Raw genomic sequence first — 24,254 nt, 5'->3', positions numbered from 1 at the left:
ACGCAAACACTGTATTTATTTTTACGTCATGTATTTTGGATCGTTCTGCATTAATTATATATTATCTCTGCCATAAATTGAGATAATAAACTTCGTTCTCACCTAACTTATTATTTTTGTAGACAAGTTACAGAAAACTCTATATTTTGCAGCAACAAAACGAACGAATTCTCAACTTCTTCTCTAGAATTTTATTACTTAGAGAGGCATGAAAAAAAAATCTTTATTTAATACCAGTGTTTTATTAAATTTATCTATCGCTTAACCAGATATGATTTTCAAGTTATAATTTCGAAAACTCTGCCAGATATACCGACAAATATTCTTTTCCATGTCTTTGTCGCAGCTTCAAAGCCTCAGAAAACTTTAAAAATACATCTGATGATAGGCATCAGGATACTGTCGTTTGTTTACTTGTGGCGCCACCTATAAACCAGGTAATGCATTAGTATCTAAGCATATACAGATTTCTTCCTAGTGGAGTACTTAATACGGCTCCTCAAACCTATATGGCGCTTTAAAAAAACATATAAATCTCACCATAAATGCAGGGTCCTACTTACCGTAATTGCATATACAGGGTGTCCAATTTACATCACCTCCTATTCTTATGAGTTTATTTCTGATTACATAAAAAAATTATGGGGATGTATATAAGACTAATGCAGATAATTTTCACAATTAATTAATGGCAATTGTACGGGTGTCCCAAAAACGCGGGGCATTATAAAATATAATGTTTTTTAATGGAACTACCATCACTTTTTCCGCGTAATAGATTGAGCCTACGTTGGTTCCTAGACTTTTTTTACTCCGAGATGCAGACTCAAATATATGACGTTTTAAAAGAAATTTTAGGCATTTACAGTGCTTCATTAAAAATTGCTACATTGGCCCAAAAATCGAAGGTGCCCAATTTGAGTTTTGACCATGGAAAGTCAATATTATACCGTACGGCTACTTGACAATCAAATCTCGTTGAAAGAGGAGCATTTAATTTTCACTTGTTAGTTTTAATACAAAATTGTGATGTTGACTGATGATTGATTAACTGATTGTGATGATGATTAATTTTATGAAGATCAAATTTTGTGATGAAGTACACCTTATGAAAATTTTATTGCAGAAAAATTCAACTAAGAACTTTTTACCGACTAAATTTTGTCTTCGTGAAGACAGTGGCGTTCGTTACAATTTTACACAAAAAAAAATTAATAAAAATTGACTGCTCCGATTTTGAAAATATTTGGTTTTCGGGTAGGTATTTAGAGTACCTACTTCGGTACAAAATATTTTCCAAATCGGAGCAACTTGACTTTTTAGGCCAAAAATTTTCATGATGTATAGTCCATGATATTTTTCGGACCAAAAAATCGAAGTTGTCTGATTCAAGATTTGACCGCGGCATATCAAAGCTATATCGTACGCCTACTGCGGAACCAAATCTCGTTGAAATCGGAGCACTCAATTTTTACTTTTTTTTTAAATCGAAAATTATCATGTACGCCACTGGTTTTTCAATGAACAAATTTGAGAAGTTGTCATACTATTTATGCATTTTAAAATAATTTTAAAAATTTATCACGGGTTCATGATTTATGAATCACTTATTTGGAACCAGCCTGAACGGGTTGGTTCCAGTTGTTTGCCAGGTGGAGCTTTAGATGGATATTTGAATTCCAATTTTAAAGACCTTTGATACTTTTTATCACTTGTCAAAAAACCAGCAGATTTCAAATAAAAACAAATATATAGCAAAATAATAATATATTTTCTATAACATTTTATATAACAAATTTTAACTATATTCTATAATGTAATATGTCGACGTTCATGGCACTGGCAAAGACAATGGACAACAAACTCCGGCAATCGTCCTAGTAAAAAATATTTATTTAAAACCTCAATTTTTATCCATATTTAACCAAACGTACCTTTGCTGCAATTCGCAGAAATATTTCTTGTACGTATCCAGATCTGTTAGGTTGGCATGAATTTGGGGACACTGATCCAGCAAAGTACAATTTCCTGAAGAGTTATTGATACTGTTATGGCACTCAGGCTGGTCGGTTATAGTTTCTCCCACTCCCAAAGAATAAACCACTATAAAAGAATATAATAAAGTATAAACAACTTGTTAAAAAAAATAATTTATAGAACCTACCTGAGTCTAAAGTCAGAGTGCTATTTGGAGTCAGTACCTGTTGGAGCCATGGAATCGATGGTGGTACTGGTCTCGCAGTCGATTCAGTATAAGCAATAGCATCAGTACCAATAGTAGTAGACAGAAATGTATCAAGCTTTCCAACTGAAATTTGTTTTTTGGGTATTTTGTGTATTACACGTGCTTCTACTAAACGGGTACAAATCATCAACGCCCAAATTTTCAGAACAATTAATAGACAATCTATTATGTACACGAGTGGTCCAACATTTAAAGCATAAACGGTCAGTTACATGGTCTGTTAAATTTCTCAGAGTTCAGAAATATACGTATATGTATATACAGTGTGGAAGTTTTGGACGGAACAATCCATATAACTAAAACGTCGAACATGTACGGTCAAAATCTTCGGACACGTCAATTTTTATTTTTTCTTGCGGTTTTGTTGATGGTAAATTCACGTATACAGAGTAGTCCAAAAATCAGGTACAACCACCAACTTTGTTTTTTCAAACGGAAACACCTATTTTTTATTTTATTTTTGAATTCTACGCAAAATTCTAAGTGCGTTTCATGTACCACGTCGTATACCTAAGCGCAACAGATCTCGAGAAAGACCAGGCCGTCCATGGGCAAAAACCCATCACTCCATTAAATTGAAAATCGGCCGATTAAAATGATCGACATTTTTCTGAAAACTTCCAAAGGCCGCTTAGTGCGAGCTTTTTTTAGTGATCGCCCGTTACTAAACCGTTTTTGAACTTAACCGATCTTACAACTTTAAGATTTACGTGGTTAAATTTTTTTAAATCAAAATTCGCCCTTAATTGTTCCAAATTACGTTGAAAAATTACCTTTTGCTCCTTCTTGTAGATCATCTAGTACGTCTGAGTCTTCACTAGAGAAAACTGGATAAGGTGAACCCAGCTCTGCAAACGTGAAGATATTCACATAATAGAATTTAATTGAAAAAAACCATAAACGACATTTTTCAAAGTTACTTGGAACCGAAATGAAGGTTGAAATTATAAATTCGCTTAACCCCACACTACAGGGTGGCTTACCGAAGTTTTCTGTCTTGGCGGCAGTGACTTTCACCTTAACAATCTAATACGGAAAAAGATATCATGTTACATGTAATTTTAAAAGGCTTTCAATTGCGTTTTCAATGCCACCTTATTTTTTAATTTTGAATGATCAGTTTTTTAGAGAGTAAGGTTTAAAAGTGATACTATTGATTTCACTTACCAATTATTTCAATTTATTAGATGTTGAAAATGACTGCCACTATCCTCCATACAATAGTAGACATTATTAGTGATTCAGGTTGTGTGACATATATTTTTTACTTTAAGTGGCCCTATAAAAAAATCCAGCAAAGGCAAATCAGGAGATTGTGCAGGCTATTCAATAGGTCCTTTTCCCCTAATTTATTTTTGAGGAAATGTTTCGTCTCAAAACTACCTTACAGGAGCTGCGTAGTGCGGAGCAGCCGCATCTTGTTGAAAAATAATGTCTTCGGCACGGTAACGATTATTTTGCTCAATTATTGTGTTAATGCTGAGTCAATGGTATTTTCTAATAAATGCTAATAGATTTCTCCGTTCATATGTCCAAGTAAAAAGAATAAAAGATTGGGCCAACGATATGATCTCTAAGAATTTCCAGCCGAACAGAAAAACTAATTTCTGGATGTTAGGTGTGAACTTTATCTTGGAATGTTGGATAATCAATCTCGGTAGTTGTGGTGGTTAACTTCACTATCTAGGGGGGGAAGGAATGCTCATCAAAAAAACATATGTTATAAACATGTTCTTGTTTGTTAATAGTTCGTTGACTAATGTCCTCACAAAATTCCAAGCATCAATCGTTATCATCTTCGTTTAGTTTCTGGAATAATTTAATTTTATAAGAGTAAAATTTATGTGACTTTAATACCCTCTGGATGGTTGTAAGGCAAATGCCTGATACATCTGATAATATTCTGATGCTTAGACTAAGTTCCATCATGACGTGTCCTAAAATAGCTATTTCAACTGCTTCCATTGTTAATGGATTTTGAACGACTTTCTTTAAATTTTCTACAGATCCAGTTTCTCGAAATTTTGTGTCCAGACTGGGCACGAAAGTATGGAACACATGTTTATTACGATGTTGTTCATTAAATAAATATGCAGCCCTTATGGCACAATGATTATTTCGAAAAAAGAGCGAAATAATTTGTACTTTTCCTTTAACAGTGCAAATCATTTTAAAACGAAACGATAGTGTTTGGAAAAGTAAATAAAGCACCGGACTAGTTAAAATTCGATATGCATTTTTCCACTTATTTACTAAAAACATTCCGTATCACTTTCATTACATTCTTAAGATATCATTGCTTTTAAACCTTAATTTGTCAAGCACTAATTATCCAAAGTAAAAAAATAAGGTGGTATTGAAAAGGCAATTAAAGCCCTTTAAAATCATGCATAACATAATAACCTTTTCCACTTAAAATTTTTTGGGTGAAAGTCGCCCCCGTTTGGAGATTAAACCTGAGAACATGATTATACCAAAGAAATATGACCTCCTTGAAATTAAAATTGGCGGGCTCGAGCTTTTTCGTGTTTTTATACATCATAAGCAACTTCGGTGAAAAGTTTTCAGTGGGCCTCCCTTTATAACGTTTTCAGCCCTTAAAGTACTTACGAAAAAGTCCAGATTTAAGAGACCCAGCATACCCATAGGAGTTGGATGAAGCAAACATAGACCCTACACCATTTAAAACTGCAAAATTACTACCACCAAAAAGAAAAAAGGTGAATACATACTATAGTGCAACTAAATTTGCAAACATGAAAATATGCACATAACAGAATTGAATTTAAAAACAAGCAAAAAAGACGTTTTTTTAAAATTACTTGGAACTGCGGTGAAGATTAAAATCTGAAACTCGTTTACCACCAAATTATAATGTTATCAACCCTGAAAGCACTTACTAGAAAATCCAGAATGATACGACACAACCATTGAGTTCACGCTGGATGAAAGAACTACAGGTTTTTTACCTATTGAAAATTGCAAAATTACCGTACCAAAAAAAAAAGGTAAACACTTACTATAACTACCTGTTTTGGCGTAATGAGATGCCCCTGAATAACCCCGCGAAACGAGGGGTACTGCAGAACCAAATCCTACATAAAAGGCAAAAATCGAATTTACAACAATATACGAAAAAAACATAACACGTTCCTAAAAAAATAAATCTCAGAAATCTTACCGGCATACGTATTCTCAGGTAACTTGGAAGCATCCTCTGTATTTACGGCTGATGTTGCATTTGGTTTAACTACCACCAGTGAACTCACATCGGTAACGAAAGAGTATTTCAGGGCTAATCTATAAAAACCAAAAAAAAAAGATTCTTCTTAAAACCAGAAGAAAGCTTGCACAACGTGACAACACTATTGCATATTAACAGGTGACGTCAAACTGCTTGAAGCCATAATGATTTTGAAACAAAAGAACGGTGCATGGTTGCCATTTTCTATGTTTCTTGGGACTTACTTCAAAGCTTCCTGGGTCGGCCCTGTTTTATCTTCAGCCACTTCGCGCTGTTCTAAAAGTTGCTTAACTGTCAAATACGCCCATAATCTTTCGAGACTACCAGCGGCTTGGTAAACTTTTGGGGTGAGCTCAATGGGACCGTTGACGCCCCAGGCTTCAACTGTGGGACTATATTTAGTGTCAGACAAAGCTGCTTCATCCAATCTTCCCGTGATATAGAGCTCCCCACCATGAAAGAGGATGGGAAAATGACGTTTTGTAACGTTGTAAACTTTGTCGATGTACTTGAAGGTGACATTGGAGAGCAACGGTGAAGAGATTTCCTTGTAGAAGTTCTGTAGCTGCAGATAGGAGTCTGCTGCTTCGTATATGTGTCGGGCAAATCCTTGATTCTTAAGAGAGATTTTCTGGAGGAATTGCCTATCGGCTCCATCTCCGAAGGATAAAGAGAAGATGGGGACTTTCCGGCTGTTCAGTTCGGTAATCTGCAAATATCGAGCTTAAAGCAAGCATCACACCTTTAAAACAACTCTAACTATTTACATTCTAATTCGAATTATTGCGTTTTAATTGTTACCTTTTTAGTGATTTTCTCAGCGTCAATTTCCCCAACGGTGGGTTCCCCATCGGTGAGAAAAATAAGGATGGGCTGATGTGACTTCGGATCAGCCGTGGAGGCCACAATTTTCAAACCCACCTCCAATGCTGATTCGATGTCAGTGCCTCCATTGGCGTGGAATTCCTTTATGATCTTCAAAACCCAACAATATTAATCTCGAAACAGACAACCCTAAATCAAATCGCGTACCTGTTTGGCACTCTCGATATTCTCAGCAGAGGCTGGGAAGGATGGAGGGAGAACTTGCTCTTTAGTTTTAGGTGCTTCAGTCCCAGATTTGTGATAATACAAAAACGGATCGTCTCCCCTATTGTAAGACACGGCTCTTTCCGGGATATTCCACACGTGCACTCGGGAATTGAAGTCCACGATGCTGAAAACATCTTCTGGTTTCAGTTCGGCGAGAATGCTGTCCATGGCTTCTTTCAGTTGGGTGATCCTTATGCCTACGTTGGTGAAGGAGAGACTTGAGATGCATGATGAACAAAATATACATACGTGAAAGGCGCAAAAAAATAACAACGAACAAATCTGTGACTGATGTAAATTGGTTGAAATAAAATCAGAGAGGAATTTTGAGGGTCTAATGAACAGAATTTCAGGGTTAGAATTAAAATAATAAATAAATTACCATAAATCTCGATAGTGAGAGTTTTTACCATTTTTAAGGCCTAAAGTTCTAACTTGTTTCTTCGCTTTTTTGGTAAACGAAGCGAAGCCATCTGAGAGCGTCTCACAAAAAACACCAATAGTCACAATTCTTACCGTCTATATTAGTAAAAATTTAACGTAAACTTACCGTACATACTGCCACTGGTATCCAAGACGAAAATCACTTGTTTCTTTAACGCTGGAAGATCTGAGGGGGCGAAGAAGTGAACGAAATAACCGCTTTCTATCAGAACCTTTTTAAACAAATTTATATTTAATTAAGTAAAAATATTATATGTATTATTTTTTGAGTAACGATTAATTGATTTTATATTTAAAAAAAAAAAAGGTGCGACGAGGATGGGATTCGAACCCACGCGGGCAGAGCCCATTGGATTAGCAGTCCAACGCCTTAACCACTCGGCCACCTCGTCCTTGATCCGAATTCGGTTGAACTTGAAGACCTACTGCAACTATTTATCGACATACGCGCACAACGCTGCCAAATTGATTTAAAACTTCGGAAAAAAACCTTATTGTCATTTAATAAAGATTGCTTATTTGCAGGAAGAATTAAAATGTAAAACGCTATGAGACAATACAATAAAACGCTAATACTCCATGCTCAACTGCTTATTGATATCCAGAAGCATTTGCCAACAATAGTCAAAAAGATTACTGTGAAAGGAGGTCTATTTTTAAATTTTCACTAAATTTAAGTAGGTGCGCTTAAAAAGAAGTTCGAAACGAAGTAAAAATTAAGTCAATTTTACATCAGGATGTATCCATCAATTGTCAAGAGAATTTTTATTAAAGAAACTCTTCAAGTGGAGTTAAGGGAGTGCATTTACACAAGAATGCAACAAAAGATTGGAATCAATAGAAAACCCATTAATATAAACTGAACTCACATAGAAATTGCGCTATCAATAATTTGGCAACATTGTCACATGCCCGCAAATCCTAGATTAGGCACAGTTATTATGCGGCTTCAATTGTATCTTCTCGCGATTTTTAATGAAAAATTGAATGTAACTACAATTAACACTCTTACCTCTCCTCCTTGAGGGTCCCTCTCTACATCATATTGCACCACAAACTGTCCACTGACCCCATCCTCCTCCTTTCCTCCGAGGCTGGACGCAAGCACTTTTTGCTTTGCAATATCAGGATTGAAAGTTACGACAGAAGATGTGTCGTTGATAGTTTTAATGTCAGCCTCGGGGTCCAGCTTAGGGTCATTTTTCAGGACCTCATTTCCAGATCGCAAAGCTGTCGTTCTCACGAATTTGAGAGGACGAGATTCGATGATGTTCACCTTTAATGCAAATCGCTTTTAGTAAGCGAAACATTAATTAGTAGAGAAAATTTACCTTGACCGAAAGATCCTTAACTGGTTGTCCTGGATGAATGTTTAAAACAATCTCATATTTTTCATCTTTACGCTCGAGAAGCTCCTCATACGTAAGGTAAAACGTGGCTTTGCTTGCAGGTTCTATATTTACCGATACAGTAAATCTGTTGGAGTCTCGAGCGCTAACTGCGACGTGTCCTGCAGATTTTCCTTGGGCAACAGCCGTATCGTAAGTCTGCTTAGCATGCTCTTTTTCCTGTACATAGGCCTCGTAATTTTTCCCGTCAATTCTCATCACAAACCCGGAAATGAAGGCTTTGTCAGGGGTGACCACTGAGAAGGTGGCCTCCTGGGCCTTACTATTCAAATTGCTGACCTTGCTGGTAATCAGAGTTTTGGCGAAACGGTTAGAAACGTTGGTTTCCACAGTCATTTGGTAAATTTTCGGCAATAACGAGTCCTGATTCGATTTCGGTGATTACACGACCCAAAACTGCAAAAGTTTATACTCACCGAAGTTGAATCGTTACTTTTCTCATTTTGTTCCAAAGGGCTTTCGGAGGAGACGACGAAGGATTTGCCGAAGGCCACTTTGATGTTACACGCGACTATCAAAAAAGTCCCGATTAGGAGCAGGAACCACGTCTTCATGTCTGCAGTTTAATCCGAAACTATAAGTTAGTTTTGGAGGTCACGGCGGCCACTACACAGACAAATCGCCGGCGAAGTAATGGTCACAACAAGTACAATTCTAGCTTATATAATAGCGAGGCAAAATGATTGTGATGGCGTGTCCTTTGGCCTTTGCAGATAGCCGGATCCTCGTTAACTAAACCGCTTTATCTTGATGGGTTCCGATGGTTTTCATTGGAATAGTGGAAACCGATTTCTCTTGTTGGGCCACCTTACTTACGTATTATTACGTTTGTTTGTTTCCAATTTTTATTACATTGCAATTATTATTTTTTCTTCGGGGATTCATACTGACGTCATAAAAATGGAAAATACCAATAATAACCTTATGAATCAGAAGCACAATAGTCTTGTTCTGCTAAATAGAACCCAAACGGGTTATTAACCGACTTACCTTGTATTGTTACATACAAAAACTATTAAAATTCGAAAAACGATGCACGTTGGTTTCAGTTTAGCTCCAGCTCCGGTGAAATACAAATGCTTGAAATATCGAGCCGAAGCGGCTGTTGTTCTTCATTTTATCTGACTTTGCCACCTTAAAAGCAAACAAATCCCTCTTCTTAGAAGAGGGTGGAGATACCACAAGAGGCGCAGCGTCCTATACCTTGTTCATTATCAAACCTCTACTCTCGTACTAAGCACGTTTGCACTGACCTCCGGGTTATCCCCTCGGCTTAAAAATAATTGAGATAAAATAATTACCAATAAAGACGTAAATAACGTTTGTTTACAACTGCAATAACTACGCGGTTATGAGCATGAATATATTTATATTTAAAGAATAATTACAAAAACATCAATTACCGCTTGGAAATTTGGGAAAAGAGATACAAACTTTGAGTCAGCATCTCGGGACGGCTTTTATTTAATAAGGAAAATCACCAGAAGCCGCAAACAAATCACCAAAAATACTCTGTATAAAATATATTAAAAGATTAAGTACAAATTAGTCAGATTTCTTAAAGCCACTTGAATAAATTAAGACAATTAAAAATTAATAATATCAATAACATTACCCTGATTTAAATTATCACCAGTGGAGTGCTGAGTATTATTTGTCATTACATAAAGCCATTGAATCTGAAGGTTGTATCAGAGTTCATCACGTCTCTGTTCATTTGCAGCGTTCACAATAAACCCTTTAAATTTAGGATGACTTCGTACATAATCACTAGCCTCTTTCAACAACTCCTTAAACTCTTCTTTATCAAATGAGTAATTGACGAATTTTGCGTGAGCACCCCCTTCATATGTACCCTAAAAACTGTATTCTAACAAATAATAGCCGCTTTATAGAAAAACCTACATCACTCTCGGACTTTAATTTATCTTTATCTCTCCATGTCACATAATGCAGCCCTCTAAGCCTTGACAAGTCTGCATAGCAATTGGCATCTTCACAGTTATATCTTGAATAATATTACAACACGTTAAACCCTTTTAAGGCTTTTGAGATTAACTTACATCTCAAATACTGCTGCCCAATCTGGGAGGAACAGCAGGTGTGTCAGGCCAGCCCCATGAACCCCCACCAAAACATCACTATTCGCAGTAATTTCTAATTGCTCCTTGAAAGATATATCCCGGTTATACACTACCCTTTTTACCTCAATAGACTCATCATCCTTAAGACTTTGCAAGAGCTCTTTTTCATTTAATATCCTCCGATACTTGGTATCTCTTGAAAGTAATGTGACTTGAATTTTCCTATTAGCTCGCTTATAAATAGGTATTTGCAGTCTGTGTAAGATGTGTTTCGAAAAGGCATGAAACAGCCCACTTTTCTTGCAGCCATATATTATAGGGGTATTGTAGTAGAGGCCAAAAATCATTCGTGGTAATAAAGGGAAAACTACATTTTTAAAGCAAACGGTTTCCCCTTTAAAAGTTTTCAAGTCCCATAATGGGTGTTGAGTAAAAGCCTGCCATGTAGCTTCAAAGGTTGAATGATAAGTGAAGGTTTCCCAAATTAATACATGGACATCAGTTGAAAAAGTTTCAGCATGATGATTTAGATGTAAGGAAGCATACAGATTAAGAAAATCACAGAAATGATGATACATATTTACTGCTAAAAATAAACTGCTTTGGTGTATGTTATATTAATTAAAAAACTACATACTTACTTGCATCAATCTTCATAATATATGTTGGCTTTTCAATCACAACATCACAAAGTCCATCCTGTATAGGCCTCTGGGGGATTTCAGTAAAAAACCTTAATTCAGGGCCCCAACTCTGCAAGGCACTTATATGATCTGTCTGCACTTCAAATTCTTCCTTTTTTAAAGTACAATGCCCCACTATATCACCTTCCCTCAGAACATCCATTTTATATCTAATTGGCTCTTTTCTCTCTATAAGTCTAGTGAAATTGATCATAATATTTCTGCCCCTGCAGTAGCGCAAATGGTCAGAGCACTCTAAAATACTGTCATCAGGGAATACAGGCTGACACAACACTTTCATCTCTCGCAACTGCTGTTTTACAAATCCAAAATCTCCTTGTATATAAAAGGTCTTCAATTGATCTAATTTGGTCCTGACCCAGCCTTTGTGATCACCAGGACAATCTGGGGTAGAATATTGAGGTTCTCCCCAATTATGACCAAGCTCATAGCCCCAATGTTTCACAGTGTCAGTGTAGTTTTTAAATGAACATTCTGGAGCTTCACGACACTGGTTTGCCACCTCTGGAAAGGCAGTAAAGTAGTAAGGCAAGTGCTCCGGAGGCAAGTTTATGTTAGAAAAGTTGTTGTTGGACAAAACATAAGGCAGATACAATGCTAAAAAGGGCAAAAACACCATGATTATAACGCTCAGTTTAACGAACACTTTGCTGATGAATGAAACATTTCGGTGTTGTGTATTGAATAATCCACCTACGCACCACGCATGGAGGACATTAAGTTATTGTGATGCGTTCTTTTTATGGTAAAAGAGATGAAAGATGTTTCAGAGTTTCAACGATCGCAAAATTTCAGTCCGTTTATAAGGTTATGTTATTTGTTATTTTATTTTAAACGTCAAAAATCACGTGACTGTGGTATTGAAGTAGGAGTAATCACGTGACTGTTTTGCATAATCAAGTTTATCAAAAGTTATGGTCAATCTGGACAAAATAGTGACTAGAATTTAACTCATCTATTTATTGAGGTACAGTAGCAAAAAGAACTTAAATCAAAGTTTAAACAAAAAAAGTTTATTAATAACGAAAAAATTGTCTCAGTATTGCCATAACTATATTATTATAAATAACAATATTTTAGTTCGCAATAATAAATTAGTAAATCGTAGTTATATAGTACAATAGTTGCACATTATTATGTTTATATAAGAAAGAAGTACAAAAAAAGTACAAAAAAATCCATAAATTATTAAATTACATTCTTAAAGAGAGTATTGGTCCATTCTCTAAACCCATAGACTATTCATCGTTAACTTATACAATCAGTTCAGTGCAAAAGCTCAAAAATTGAGTTTCCACTTCAATAAATACAACACAAAAACCACAGAACAATTTAAAAACATGTATCCCACTAAAATCATGATGGCAGCAAATTTCTCTACAAACTTCGTGCGTAATGATAAATTAACTACGCCAGTTAGGATATTTCCCACTAAAAAAAATATCAAGCCATTGTAGTTAATGGCTTCATATAGATAGGGACTACACACAAATTTCTTCAGCTTGTGCTGCAACAAGTATTTCTCTCCGTTTTCAGCTAAATAAAATAACCACAACATAAAAATTCCTATAAACAACACCCAAAATATGTAGCCTGCATTGGCTAAACGTCTAGATACTTTAAAGTGATAGTTGCAAATTATAGTCATGACAAGTGTAAGTACTGTGCACATGAAAGATTTTATGTTAGTAACTCTGACGCTTTTTCCTGTAATTTTTATGATATAAGAGTAATAAAGGGCATAAAGATACAGAGCTACATACCCTATAATTGACACTAAACCTTCTTTGTTGGCATTAATGAAACTTTTCCTATCATCTAAATCAAAAACCCAGTGTTTAAATGAATACTGAATTAAAACCTCATGTGCAATTGTTAAGGCAGTGGCATTAATAAATATATATTTTACCTTGATAATACATAAAATACAAGAAGAGAAGATTTTGATGAAGGCAAGGGTAATGAAGAAGTTCCAGTGCACCCCATATTCACTATCAGACACCTTATAATGTGTCACCTTAGTAAGAACCAGCCTTATAATGCCAAGAATCAATAATATCATTGATCCCTTAATGGAGCTTTTAATTGAGTCTCTCTTGCCTCTCACTTCAGGTGCAACAATAGCATTGGCAAACACATACAGCCCAACTCCCACATCCATGAGGCTGAAACCTGTTCTATGTGTTTTTGAATACCTTGAAGGAAATATGTCAAAATCTACTGCTAAAATTGCTATCACAGAAATCATGTTTATGGTAGCCCTACAATTGGTAATATAGTCCTTTTTGCGTGGATTAGCTGCCCTTTTACCTGGGTGGATGTTCTTTTGACGCTTGCAACACACATATACTAAATAAACTAATAAATGTATTCCAAGGAGGAAACATGTTATCACAACAATATTGGTTACATAATCTGAAAGAATGGTGACATTGAGGATTGTAGGTAAAACAATGACTACAAATTCCAAGACGAAGGCCACTGTGGAATGTTTCGGTGACAAGAGGGAGGAGATGAACACTGCTATCACCATAAAAAAGAATGAAGGCACGATAAGGAGCACGGTTTCTGTTGCATCTCTAGCATTTTTAGTTCCCTGAAACAAATTTGAATTTCAATATTTAGTGTGATAAAATTTTGTTTGTATTATTGTTACTTAATGTTTATACCTACATTGCTAATGATAGCTTCCATATTATTCTTACTTAACAACAAATGTAAACGTTATACATTTTTACATAAGACATTGAAAAGATTCAAGGAAATGGGATTTTCTTCGGGTATCATTTAGTTTTAAACATTTAAAATAAAACCGAACCTCAATTTCGGTTTTGTTGACATTATATGTGCGGCTTGTATTCGGAAATTTCCGATCCGATTCATATGCCGAGCTTGCGCCATGGCTGTGTAAAAAATTTGAAAAATTGCTTTATCCCACTCCGTCCTCCATAGCTTGATCTTGAATCCCATTTTCGAAATTTGCTCCGATGGAGGAGCTCGATTTTTCAACATGCCAAGCCACATTAAGTTCTGTAGTCAAGTTACGTAAGGAGGTTTCTTGTTTATTTTCAAATTCGATGTGCTTCTGAAGTTGGAATTAAGGTCATCATTTCTCCAAAAAGGGTTGCAAAAAGAAAGCGGTACAAGATACTTATCATAACCTTCACATTGGAGATTTTGAGAAACATGTAGCCAAATTTACCATCGAGAGACTTTCATCCAGCTAAATCTCATCACTGGAAATGGCTATTTCGTTCATCACGTCCAGTTTATTCAGATTGTTCTTCTTAAGCCCCACTCCCCTCCACTTTATGCATACATAACACTTTATACGTACAATAGTAATTATTGAATCTGTATATCGGACTCGACAGGAAGAGGAACAAGAGAAGTCTTATTAAGCTACAGTGCTTTTAATAACGTCTATAGGACTGTGAAACTTTGAATTCGCTTCATATTCAACAGATTACCGAGTTTGTAAACGTTGTATGTATTGACATAGAGACTTACGGGTGCCTATAGCGTCTTCGATTTTTTTGAAGTTATTACCGGGAGCTTCAGAATTCGTAATTTTTATACTTGAAACTCATTTGCTACGCGCGGAAATTATAGCTTTAATTTGAATTCCTTATGTTCATACTGCGCAATCATGCTGGATCTCTGTTCTTTTCATTGTTCGATATGAGAATGATAAAGAGAGGAAACTTATTAAGTGTTGACGTTATCTATCACTGACAATTCCTCAAAAATTTGGTTTTAGGTTATCTTTTTCGTGTAAAAACTAAAAATATTTTTCCAACTTTATTTGTTGTCTCCTCAATTATTTCTTAATCTACATGATGACAAAGTGAAACCTAAATTCCGCTTATACGAAGGGCGATGGAGAACTTCGATTCTGAAATTAGCAGTTTGGATGAGGAGACTACCTACCTGGTTAACAGCAGCTCAGGCAAGCCCTCAGAATGTAGCTTTGAGGAGGATATTCAAGATACTAGGTCTGAATTGAGATTTGAACGGAGTAAGTACTAGGTAACTAAATTTCAAAGGCCCATATTTGTGTTATTATGATAAAAGGTACTGAGACTCCTGCCGAGAAAGAAAAATGGAAACAAATCAAAGCTGCTATAGACAATGAGAATACCACGTTAAACACATGGAAGGATTTAGCAATAAGTAAATTTGGTTTAGTAGCAGGTACTCATTGTGTTCCTCATTAGAAATTGATATTTAATTAATTATTATTAGATGATTTGAGGTATACAGTTTGGCCATTGCTGCTTGAAGTAGATCCAAGCAAAAACGAAATTATCCCTTCCCTAGAAGAGCTATCTAGTCATCCAGAGTATCAACAAGTAGTTTTAGATGTAAATAGGTCGCTAAAGAGATTTCCTCCAGGCATTCCATATGAACAAAGGGTGGCCTTACAAGATCAACTCACAGTTTTGATATTGAGAGTTATAATCAAATATCCACATTTAAGATACTATCAGGTAAGTAACTCCTTACTTCTTATTAAGGCAAAAAGTTTTAGATTTAATATAGATAAGATAGTTTAATATCTTTATCTCTATAATGCAATTTTCCAGTTAACCTTATTGAATAATTTTGCTAATTTAATATACAGAAATATGGCAATGAGGTACTCACCAAATTAACTTCATAAAAATCATAAATTCTCTGTTTATTTACTTCTATGACATATGAAAAATTATTTACAAGATGGTAAAATGGTTCTAACGAATATGTAGAAGCATTCATTTTGATTTAATATCTAGGTTTGAAATACTAATACTGTGTTCTTTGTTGGTATAGTCAGAAATTTAAATTCCCCTATCATTTGCCCATTTTTTGTGATTTGATTTTTATATTTTTTAAGTCACATTGTGTCTGTTTACTGTATTCATTTTGGCCAACTAGTTAAGAGATAGTTTTTGAATCAGTAAACTTTACATTGATTCATCTAAATAAGATATTTTGCAAAAACTTTCTTTATCTTTCACTATTTGCATTCAGAATTTATAAGTAGTAATGTCATAGTTAAGTGTTGTACATATTAATGAGTACCTACTTATTTTTTTTGTCAACCAATTCTTTAAATTTTGAAACATTAAAAAAAATCTGACTTTGCAACCTAATTATTATATATAATAATATATATATATAAAATAAGATATATAAATAAAATTCAAATTTCTTACCAGAATCGAAGCGGTGCTTAAATTCATTATCTTTTGAAAAGTAATGTTATTGTGAAATGAATCGTGAAACGACCTAATGACCTCCATTTCCTTACATGGCTCTTTCCACTAAATCTTATTACATAAAAAAATACCAAACAGTTACGGTTATTCTGATCATAAATGGAGACTAGATACATAAACTTAAAATTGTATACGACATCGTTTACTGGTTTTAAGATTAAAGTATCAATAATATGTCATAAAGAGATAAACTGAAAGCTTCAAAACTTATTGAAACTTACCAGCGCATCGAGCGTCTGGAGCTTCGTTAATCGAAAAAAAAATCACCTTCAAAGTTCAAAGTGAAATTCCTCAATACTCCCACATCGATCAAAGAATTGCATACATGATAGATGATACAGTAATGGACAAAAGTATATAGACAAATAAGATTCTTTATAAAAATGTACCAAATAATTGAATTTGAACTTCCTTTTTTGGTAAAAAATATGGGTAGCTACAAGGAATAATATTTTTAAAATGTTTATATTTTTTTGCATAGCAATAAATATTTAATAAAATAATATAGTTTTTTGCTTGGACAAAAGTATATAGACTGGCAGTTCATATCGTTTATTTGTTGAATATACAATATTAGAATTGTTTCATTTTTTCAAAAAATTAAGTTCTACAATGCCCCGCGGTGCTCAAGTATCTTTTGAAATCAGAACAAAAATTATAGAGCTGTATAATAGTGGTTTACGACAAGTAGACATCGCAAAAAGTTTAAATTTGAAGCGGAAGACAGTTTGGGCTATTATCAGTCAATTTAAAAAAAAAAGGCTCCGTGGAAGTTGCTCACCGAACTGGTCGACCTAGAAAACTTCAAGCTAGGACCCTTCGTTTAATTAAGACAATTTCTTCCAAAGATCCATTTAAAACGCCAAGACAAATTAAAAATGAGATTACCGCTGAGGGCGTTCCCAGTGTTTCAACTAAGACCATAAAACGAAGGCTGGATGATCTTAATTTATTTGCACGTCGTCCCATCAAAAAGCCATTGCTTAGTAAGAAGAACCGGAAGGCCCGACTAGAATTTGCACGCAACCATCTGCACTGGACCTTTAACGATTGGAAAAGAGTGTGTTTTTCGGATGAATCGAAATTTAATCTGCATGGAACTGACGGGATCAATTATGTGCGACGTCCATGTGGCAAAAGAATGGATCCCAAGTACATGTTGTCCACCGTTAAACATGGAGGTGGGTCTGTGATGGTGTGGGGATGTTTCTCGGGATTTGGAATGGGTTCGTTACATCGTATTGAAGGAATTATGGACAGATTTACGTATAGGGATATACTAAGAGATGTCTTGTTACCTTATATGGAAGATCATATGCCCCTACGATCCACCTTTCAACAAGATAATGACCCAAAACACACTTCTAGGCTGGCAAAACAATACCTGTTAGATGAAAAAAATCGCATTTTACAGTGGCCATCGCAGTCACCGGATTTAAATCCGATTGAAAATATGTGGGAACATCTCAAAAGACTAGTTGAAACCAAACACTGCTCCAATAAAGATGAACTCTATAATCAATTGGAAGAAACATGGAAGAAAATCGATCTGGATTACATCAACAAGCTTTTAGAGTCCATGCCTAGGCGATGCCAAGCAGTAATTGACAATAATGGGTACTCCACTAAGTATTAGAATAGAATTTCATAAAAAATAATATTTTGTTAATATATTAATTCATGATAACCTTTTATTTTAGAAATTTCTGATTTGTCTATATAATTTTGTCCAACCAAAATTGATTAAATAAAACTTATTCTTTTTAATTGAAATGTTTGAAAATTGGGGTTTCTGTCTCAACACGCACCCATTGCCAGGCAACTTTATAAATAACCATCTTTTAAAAAAATCTCTGGAAATAAGAATTTTTCCCAAAATTTATTTGTCTATATACTTTTGTCCATTACTGTACCTATCTACTCAGTGCTTTTACTTTAGCTTAAAAATGTTTGTGGTATATAATGCTCATATTAAATGATCTGCCACATTACTACTCTATCTATAAGTAGATGATTAGATAATAATGATATTGGATTAAATTATCACACGATTTGTAGTTAAAATGTTTGCGAATCAGCAAAAAACTTCAATCGATGTTATTGCGCGAATAAATTTTAATTTTTACTAATACCTTAATGTCATTTGGCTGGAAATAAATAATTAAAATGATTTCTCAACCTTGTGCGGATGTAGGAAACGTATTGCATATCATGTTTATTTTTACGCGTTATTGGTAGTTGTTGTCCATTCTTCAATATAAATTATTGTTGGCGGATTTACGTCCGATTTGATTGTAAAGGACTCCTTGTAATACTGTTTAGTGGCCATAAATTTGTTTGATTATGAGATTAATACAGTAAACAGTTGAATTTATAATTATAGTGTAGGAAAGGAGGTATCATACGTGTTTTTCTGTATGTAAAACTTTCAATTAATGATAGAAGTATTTCGGAGATATTCGGATAAGTATTTCTTAGGGGTGTATTCGAATTTAATTTTGACTTAAAAGTTAAATTATTAACAAATTAACATTAAATCGGACATAAAACGTTGTAGGTAATGCATACATAATGAAGTTTTATTCAGCTCATCACATTTATTTGCACGGCCATAAACTAATTCGTCTCGTAAAACCTGATATTGCGAAAATGATTATACAGTATTTCTTTTATTCTGCATTTATTTTTTATTCTCATATACATTTGTCGAATCCTTAGGGTTACCATGACGTTGCCATAACATTCCTCTTGGTGGTAGGCGAGGCAGTAGCATTCAGGATAATGGAAAAACTCAGCACTGAAAACCTTCGCGAATGCATGGAACCCACAATGGAAAAAACTGACTATCGATTAAACTACATCTATGCTTTGCTCTATAACGTCGACAGAGATCTGCACAATTTTATGGACAGGTAAGCTTCCTTTGAAATCAGCTAGAAATATATAACATTTATTGAATACAGTGCAAGCGTGGGCACCATGTTCGCTCTTCCATGGTACCTAACATGGTTTGGGCACTCTTTGAACCAATACAAAGATGTGGTACGGTTGTACGATTACTTTTTGGCAACACCGCCCTTAATGCCCTTGTACGTAGCCACCGCTTTGGTTATATGGAGGAGAAATGAAATTTTTGCTGAAGGTACCTTTATATTTTTTGTTATATTTTTAATTTTAATAAAGGATTTTATTAGGCTGTGATATGGCAAGTATCCACTGCCTCTTGTCCCAAATTCCCGATAATCTAGACTTCGAATCCATTTTGATCAACGCTATGAAGCACTACAAAGATTATCCCCCTGAAAAACTGGAAAAATTGGTGAAGAAACGCGTGGACAGAGAGTACGTAGAGTTTAGCTTGCTTTTCGTGTTGAGAAAGGTGTTTGGTGTAGTGAAGAAGGTGTTCTCGCTTGGTTTTTATCTAGTAATAATAGCTTCCGTAGTTCCTCGCAGGTATCGCTCACGCAAAACTTTGTAAATAGCTTCTAAATGTTGCACTCGATTTTCCCTATATTTTCTTGAGTGCGAACGTTTAATTTTAAGAACGGCGGAAAGGAAGAAGAACGAACAGCGAGTGCGCAACAATCTGAGAGGGAACACAAGTCTGTGGCTGCGTATTAACAACCGAATACCTGGGTGGTTAGGCTTTGGCAGACGCGGCGGACTGGGGCTAGTGTTTGCCACGGCCACAGTCCTCATCGGGTATCTCTACTACATTAAATATGGCGGCGAGGGGCGACTGCCATTTTTGAGGTAAGTTTCACAATTTCCATGCCCTTAATCTAAACTCGCAATGTATGTTTCTAGTATTTTTAATACATGACATAGGGTGATGTCTTCGGGATCGGTGAGGGATATGATACGTAAGAGGTTTTATAGCAGCTTTTAGATGCGAAGTGGGCTATAAAGTATGTGCAATGTTATACAAAAGAGCCTATTTTTATATCTCAAACGGTATCTCTCTATTTGTGTTTAATTATTTATTTGAAGATTTAAGTTGAGAGTAAATACTAAGTTGTGTTGTGATAAAATATGTGAAATTTTCACTGCTCATCGATTGAAGAGTATGCGACAAAATCTGTCGGACATAAAGACCTATAGGCGGCCATTTTGTATTCAATAATTAAGAACAGCCATTTCCTAGTTTAAATTCAAAAAATAAACCGACCTTTTATAAGCAAAATGGAAACATTAGAAAGCTAGTAATGCACATCACCCTCACAGCTGGCTAATAGCGAATTCGATCATCTGAAAAGTGCGCACTCATAATGTGGTACTATGGCTGCCAAAATGCTATTGGTGTTGGTTTGACATGTTGCGCAAAGACATAACAAAACAAAGGCATTTAAATTATAGTACTTGACGCTGACTAGTGCAGGGCTTCGATTGTACAATAAATTCCCTAAATTGAAGCAAGGTGGCCGTCCTAGAAGTAAAAGTCATTATTTTGTTATTTTCGCCCTCTTTACAGTAAAGGTGAGCGTCATTTTTCCTTCCGTGTACCGTGAATGTTCGTCAAATATGTGATTATATTGCTTTATCAACTTTCCTAGAATTTAAGTGTAGTTTTTAATAATCAAAATGCATTTATTGATGTGTTAATTTTTTTTGTTTTACGTGTAGGCTGAAAGACTCTAGAAATAGTGGCGATTGATTAGGATAGAGGCCTGTTTACTGGGACGATTAAGGCCTTAAGCGTTATTACTATTCCGTATAAATAATTGTTGTAGCTCAGTGATCTGAAGGTGTCTCTAAATTACTGCATACCAAAAAAAATGTTATATTCATTCTTTTTGTAATGAGTGCAATGATATGGTAGTGACTAAGTTTAAAAAAATATATAATTGATTGTTTATAACTGCACGTTTTATTGATTAGGGAAACCATGCAAGAAATTTCCCAGCATGTCTATGAATAAAAAAAATCATGCATTCTCTTAAAGTTAATTAATAATTTTCAATGCATTAGTAAATTACATATAAAATTTCTCTGGGATCAAATAAATACAAATAACTGATTTTTGGCGTATAACAGTGGATGATAAACTCCTAATATGCTAAAAATGGGATAGAAAGCTTTCTCAATTCAGAAAATTTGATAATTAAAGAACACACCTCCTATTTCTTTATGTTCCCCATTTCTAACATATTATCGGAAATATAATAAAGAGATTAAAATATCACACAAAATCACATTTTGAAGAAAGCTCAGACACTGTAAATTTTCTGTAATGTTCAAACTTATTGCACCAGAAATTCACATACTTAAATGTTATAGGAGGACAAGAAATTTTACTACTAGTCATCAACCGTATTATTATCAAATTTCAATAATTAAACCTACCTTTTCCATCTTCAGACGTCATTAACATACAAAACTGGTCCCAAAGGCTCGTTCCCAAATGAGAAATTTGTTATCTCATTTTCTGAGCTTTCCTTTTGATGTAGCATAAATTTTTTAATCCAAAGCATGTCAGGCTTGTTAGACTTCACTATATATACTTTTGCACTGGGCTCATCTGAATGCACTAAGCCACTCACATATTGCAACGTGAGATTACTGTGCAATATGGCCAGATGATCCACTTTAGGGAAGGATTGGTAGAATATTTTTTGTTTCTGCAAAGTTTGCCATTGGCGGCAGCCTTCCAAGGAACGGATGTTCACGGTACCATCCCCGTCACCGTTTATTAGAGTGGGGGTACCATCCAACCAGGTTCCAGGTTTGTAGTAGAGTCTGAAAAAGGAGTTTAGGCTATTGCCAGAATTTTCAAACAAGATTTTATATGGGTTATTTATTTACTGATCATACTTTTCCTGTTTAAATCTCAAAATATACTCAGAAATTTTTCTATCAGCCTATAAACAGAAATCAGGTCAGTGACTTAATTTTGCAGCCGGACATCTGCCAGTTCTGATTAAGTCCTGATAAGAAGTGGTGTTCTGATAGGGCAAAGTCCAAAAAGATTCACTAATTAATTATATCTCTGACGTGATAATGTTCAAATGCATTTATTATGATGTTGATTGGCTTCTCCCTGTTTGAATGAACAATTTGATCAATTATATTTTTCAAAGTATTTTCCCAATTCAAACCATTTTAAAACAAAGTGGCAAAAATCATGTAAAAATGCATTGAACTGAATCATAACATTCTCTGTTAAAAAACCATTTTTTTGCTATATTTTAAATCATTAATATCTTTAAAAAAAAATTCTAAGTAAAAAAACTGAGCACTCTCCATGATGCAATGTGCTTGACAAAAATTAATTCTTGAAGAAGATTCTTGTAGTTATTTTTACCTTTCCACTGTATCCACACCAGTGCCATATAAACAGTGAACTTCCACACCTGGGGGCTTAAAATTGAGCTGATAGGGTTCCATATCCTTATGCATCTCCCAACCATCCATAAAGGCAAGACCCCTAAAATTACCACATTTTCATTCACACCCTATAAAATACTCAAAACCTACTTGAAAAATTCTTCCAAATTGCTCAAAGTAAAGTTCTTTTTCTCAGTTTCAACTAATATCTCATCAGGCTTCCAAAATAAGGGTGAAGGCAGTAGCCATGCAGTACTTGGTTGTGACATTTGTTCTGCCCTCATAATACTAGGCCGAAGAATATAAGACCCCAAATCATCCCCTATTTACAACATTTTGATACACTACTTTAAACAAACCATAAACATACCCATGGCAAAAACTTTCATGGCTTTCATTGATCCACCCCAAGCCCCACTCAAAGCAACCAATCTCTTAATGTATTTGTTTTTCCAGGCCTGCTCCTGCTGATTGAGAAAATGCAAGGACATAGGCCCTCCCATTGAGTGCACTATCAACATTACTGAGGTTTGATTGTTTTGATTGTATGTGTCTTCAATAAGTTGTTTCAATTGAATGAAGTAGTCTTTATTTTCATTAGGACCCCTGCGGAAGTCGTATGGAGCCCCTCTAATGCTGACATTCCTTGTATAACCCATGCTCACCAGCAAATTCCCAATGTCTTTGAAATAGGCTCCTGTGGCTGCATGGCTGGGATCGATCCATTCAACAGTTTCACTACCTCCGAATCCAGGCACTCTGATATCAACCCCTGGGGGATTTCTTGTAGTTCTTGTAACATTGTCATAGCTCAAACGAATGTTGTCTATCCAACAATCAATTACAAGAGGAACTAACAGTTCCATATTGAGCCAGATGTTGAAATAGCCATTGGAGGTTTTTTCACAAATATAGTGCACTACATCGGACTTGTTTAGCTTGGCCTCCAGTTGGTTACCTCCGTCCCCAGGAATGAACACCACGGGGTGCAAAGTGAGGCTTCCGCGACTGACAAAACACAGAATAAGACAACAAACTTTGAAGAGTTTCAAGGAGTCCATGCTAGTGATCTGAAAACAATAAACGTGAGACTGGTCAGCGACCAGAATTCCAGACGATTATAAACATTCCACAGTCAGATAAACAAGAACAAATAAAAATGTATTGTTTGGTAAATTTTTGTTGATTGAGAAATTTGAGGTTACAAAGATCGATGACGTCCAACTACGTCGCCTTGCGGTGTTGTCAATAATTCAAGATAAAAATCACTTGTAGTGTCCTTGAATGTGACAAATAAATTTAAATAGCAAATATTATTACCCTAAATAATAAATGGGTTCGTGAACCTTCTAAAGAAATATTTAAATCGCAAAATCTAGTGGTACCACCGCGAAATTAGTCGTAAACGTTTCTCTTATGACGAACTTACTACAGCTGAGAATCCTGA

The 24,254-nt window shown here is 35.1% G+C and overlaps 4 protein-coding genes and 1 non-coding gene across 14 annotated transcripts; 1 reads left to right on the top strand and 4 right to left on the bottom strand.

The window, feature by feature from the left end:
* Positions 1–1,731: 1,731 nt before the first annotated feature.
* LOC136410734 (inter-alpha-trypsin inhibitor heavy chain H4-like) lies at positions 1,732–9,152 on the bottom strand. Of its 5 annotated transcripts, XM_066393029.1 has the most exons (15): positions 8,851–9,152; positions 8,357–8,797; positions 8,038–8,301; positions 7,132–7,237; positions 6,522–6,778; positions 6,291–6,464; positions 5,714–6,198; positions 5,427–5,545; positions 5,275–5,340; positions 5,146–5,214; positions 4,856–4,918; positions 3,019–3,093; positions 2,165–2,308; positions 1,935–2,103; positions 1,732–1,877 (listed from the first exon to the last, which is right to left on the bottom strand). In XM_066393029.1, the coding sequence occupies exons 1-15, from the start codon at positions 8,986–8,988 to the stop codon at positions 1,832–1,834; spliced, it is 2,616 nt and encodes an 871-aa protein (XP_066249126.1). In that variant the 5' UTR covers positions 8,989–9,152; the 3' UTR covers positions 1,732–1,831. The 5 variants fall into 5 exon arrangements, with proteins under 5 accessions (XP_066249126.1, XP_066249128.1, XP_066249127.1 ...); XM_066393031.1 differs by lacking the exon at positions 3,019–3,093 and having other exon boundaries at positions 8,851–9,151; XM_066393030.1 differs by lacking the exon at positions 4,856–4,918 and having other exon boundaries at positions 8,851–9,151.
* On the bottom strand, positions 7,336–7,417 carry TRNAS-GCU (transfer RNA serine (anticodon GCU)). The gene has a single exon. It is a non-coding gene; the product is annotated as a tRNA-Ser (tRNA).
* Positions 9,153–9,952: 800 nt separating the features above from the next.
* On the bottom strand, positions 9,953–12,056 carry Eogt (EGF-domain O-GlcNAc transferase). Of its 2 annotated transcripts, none has more exons than XM_066393294.1 (4): positions 11,160–12,056; positions 10,498–11,101; positions 10,340–10,442; positions 9,953–10,290 (listed from the first exon to the last, which is right to left on the bottom strand). In XM_066393294.1, the coding sequence occupies exons 1-4, from the start codon at positions 11,839–11,841 to the stop codon at positions 10,126–10,128; spliced, it is 1,554 nt and encodes a 517-aa protein (XP_066249391.1). In that variant the 5' UTR covers positions 11,842–12,056; the 3' UTR covers positions 9,953–10,125. The 2 variants fall into 2 exon arrangements, with proteins under 2 accessions (XP_066249391.1, XP_066249390.1); XM_066393293.1 differs by having other exon boundaries at positions 10,498–11,104; positions 11,160–12,055.
* A 257-nt stretch (positions 12,057–12,313) lies between these two features.
* Positions 12,314–24,048, bottom strand: LOC136411141 (lysosomal phospholipase A and acyltransferase-like). Of its 4 annotated transcripts, XM_066393598.1 has the most exons (5): positions 23,178–24,048; positions 22,958–23,129; positions 22,785–22,907; positions 21,827–22,219; positions 13,682–13,818 (listed from the first exon to the last, which is right to left on the bottom strand). In XM_066393598.1, the coding sequence occupies exons 1-4, from the start codon at positions 23,866–23,868 to the stop codon at positions 21,838–21,840; spliced, it is 1,368 nt and encodes a 455-aa protein (XP_066249695.1). In that variant the 5' UTR covers positions 23,869–24,048; the 3' UTR covers positions 13,682–13,818; positions 21,827–21,837. The 4 variants fall into 4 exon arrangements, with proteins under 4 accessions (XP_066249694.1, XP_066249696.1, XP_066249697.1 ...); XM_066393597.1 differs by lacking the exons at positions 21,827–22,219; positions 22,785–22,907; positions 22,958–23,129; positions 23,178–24,048 and adding an exon at positions 15,870–16,088 and having other exon boundaries at positions 12,314–13,818; XM_066393599.1 differs by lacking the exons at positions 21,827–22,219; positions 22,785–22,907; positions 22,958–23,129; positions 23,178–24,048 and adding an exon at positions 16,421–16,463 and having other exon boundaries at positions 12,316–13,818.
* On the top strand, positions 14,960–21,341 carry LOC136411142 (TBC1 domain family member 20). 2 transcript variants are annotated; one of them, XM_066393602.1, is made up of 8 exons: positions 14,960–15,240; positions 15,297–15,416; positions 15,468–15,712; positions 19,202–19,395; positions 19,447–19,625; positions 19,678–19,825; positions 20,027–20,236; positions 21,107–21,341. In XM_066393602.1, the coding sequence occupies exons 1-8, from the start codon at positions 15,102–15,104 to the stop codon at positions 21,135–21,137; spliced, it is 1,266 nt and encodes a 421-aa protein (XP_066249699.1). In that variant the 5' UTR covers positions 14,960–15,101; the 3' UTR covers positions 21,138–21,341. The 2 variants fall into 2 exon arrangements, with proteins under 2 accessions (XP_066249699.1, XP_066249700.1); XM_066393603.1 differs by having other exon boundaries at positions 14,961–15,240; positions 20,291–21,341.
* Positions 24,049–24,254: the final 206 nt, after the last annotated feature.

The sequence above is a fragment of the Euwallacea similis genome, chromosome 9 (genome assembly GCF_039881205.1).
Source record: "Euwallacea similis isolate ESF13 chromosome 9, ESF131.1, whole genome shotgun sequence".
NCBI lineage: Eukaryota > Metazoa > Arthropoda > Insecta > Coleoptera > Curculionidae > Euwallacea > Euwallacea similis.
This window is presented reverse-complemented; position numbering and strand designations above follow the sequence as displayed.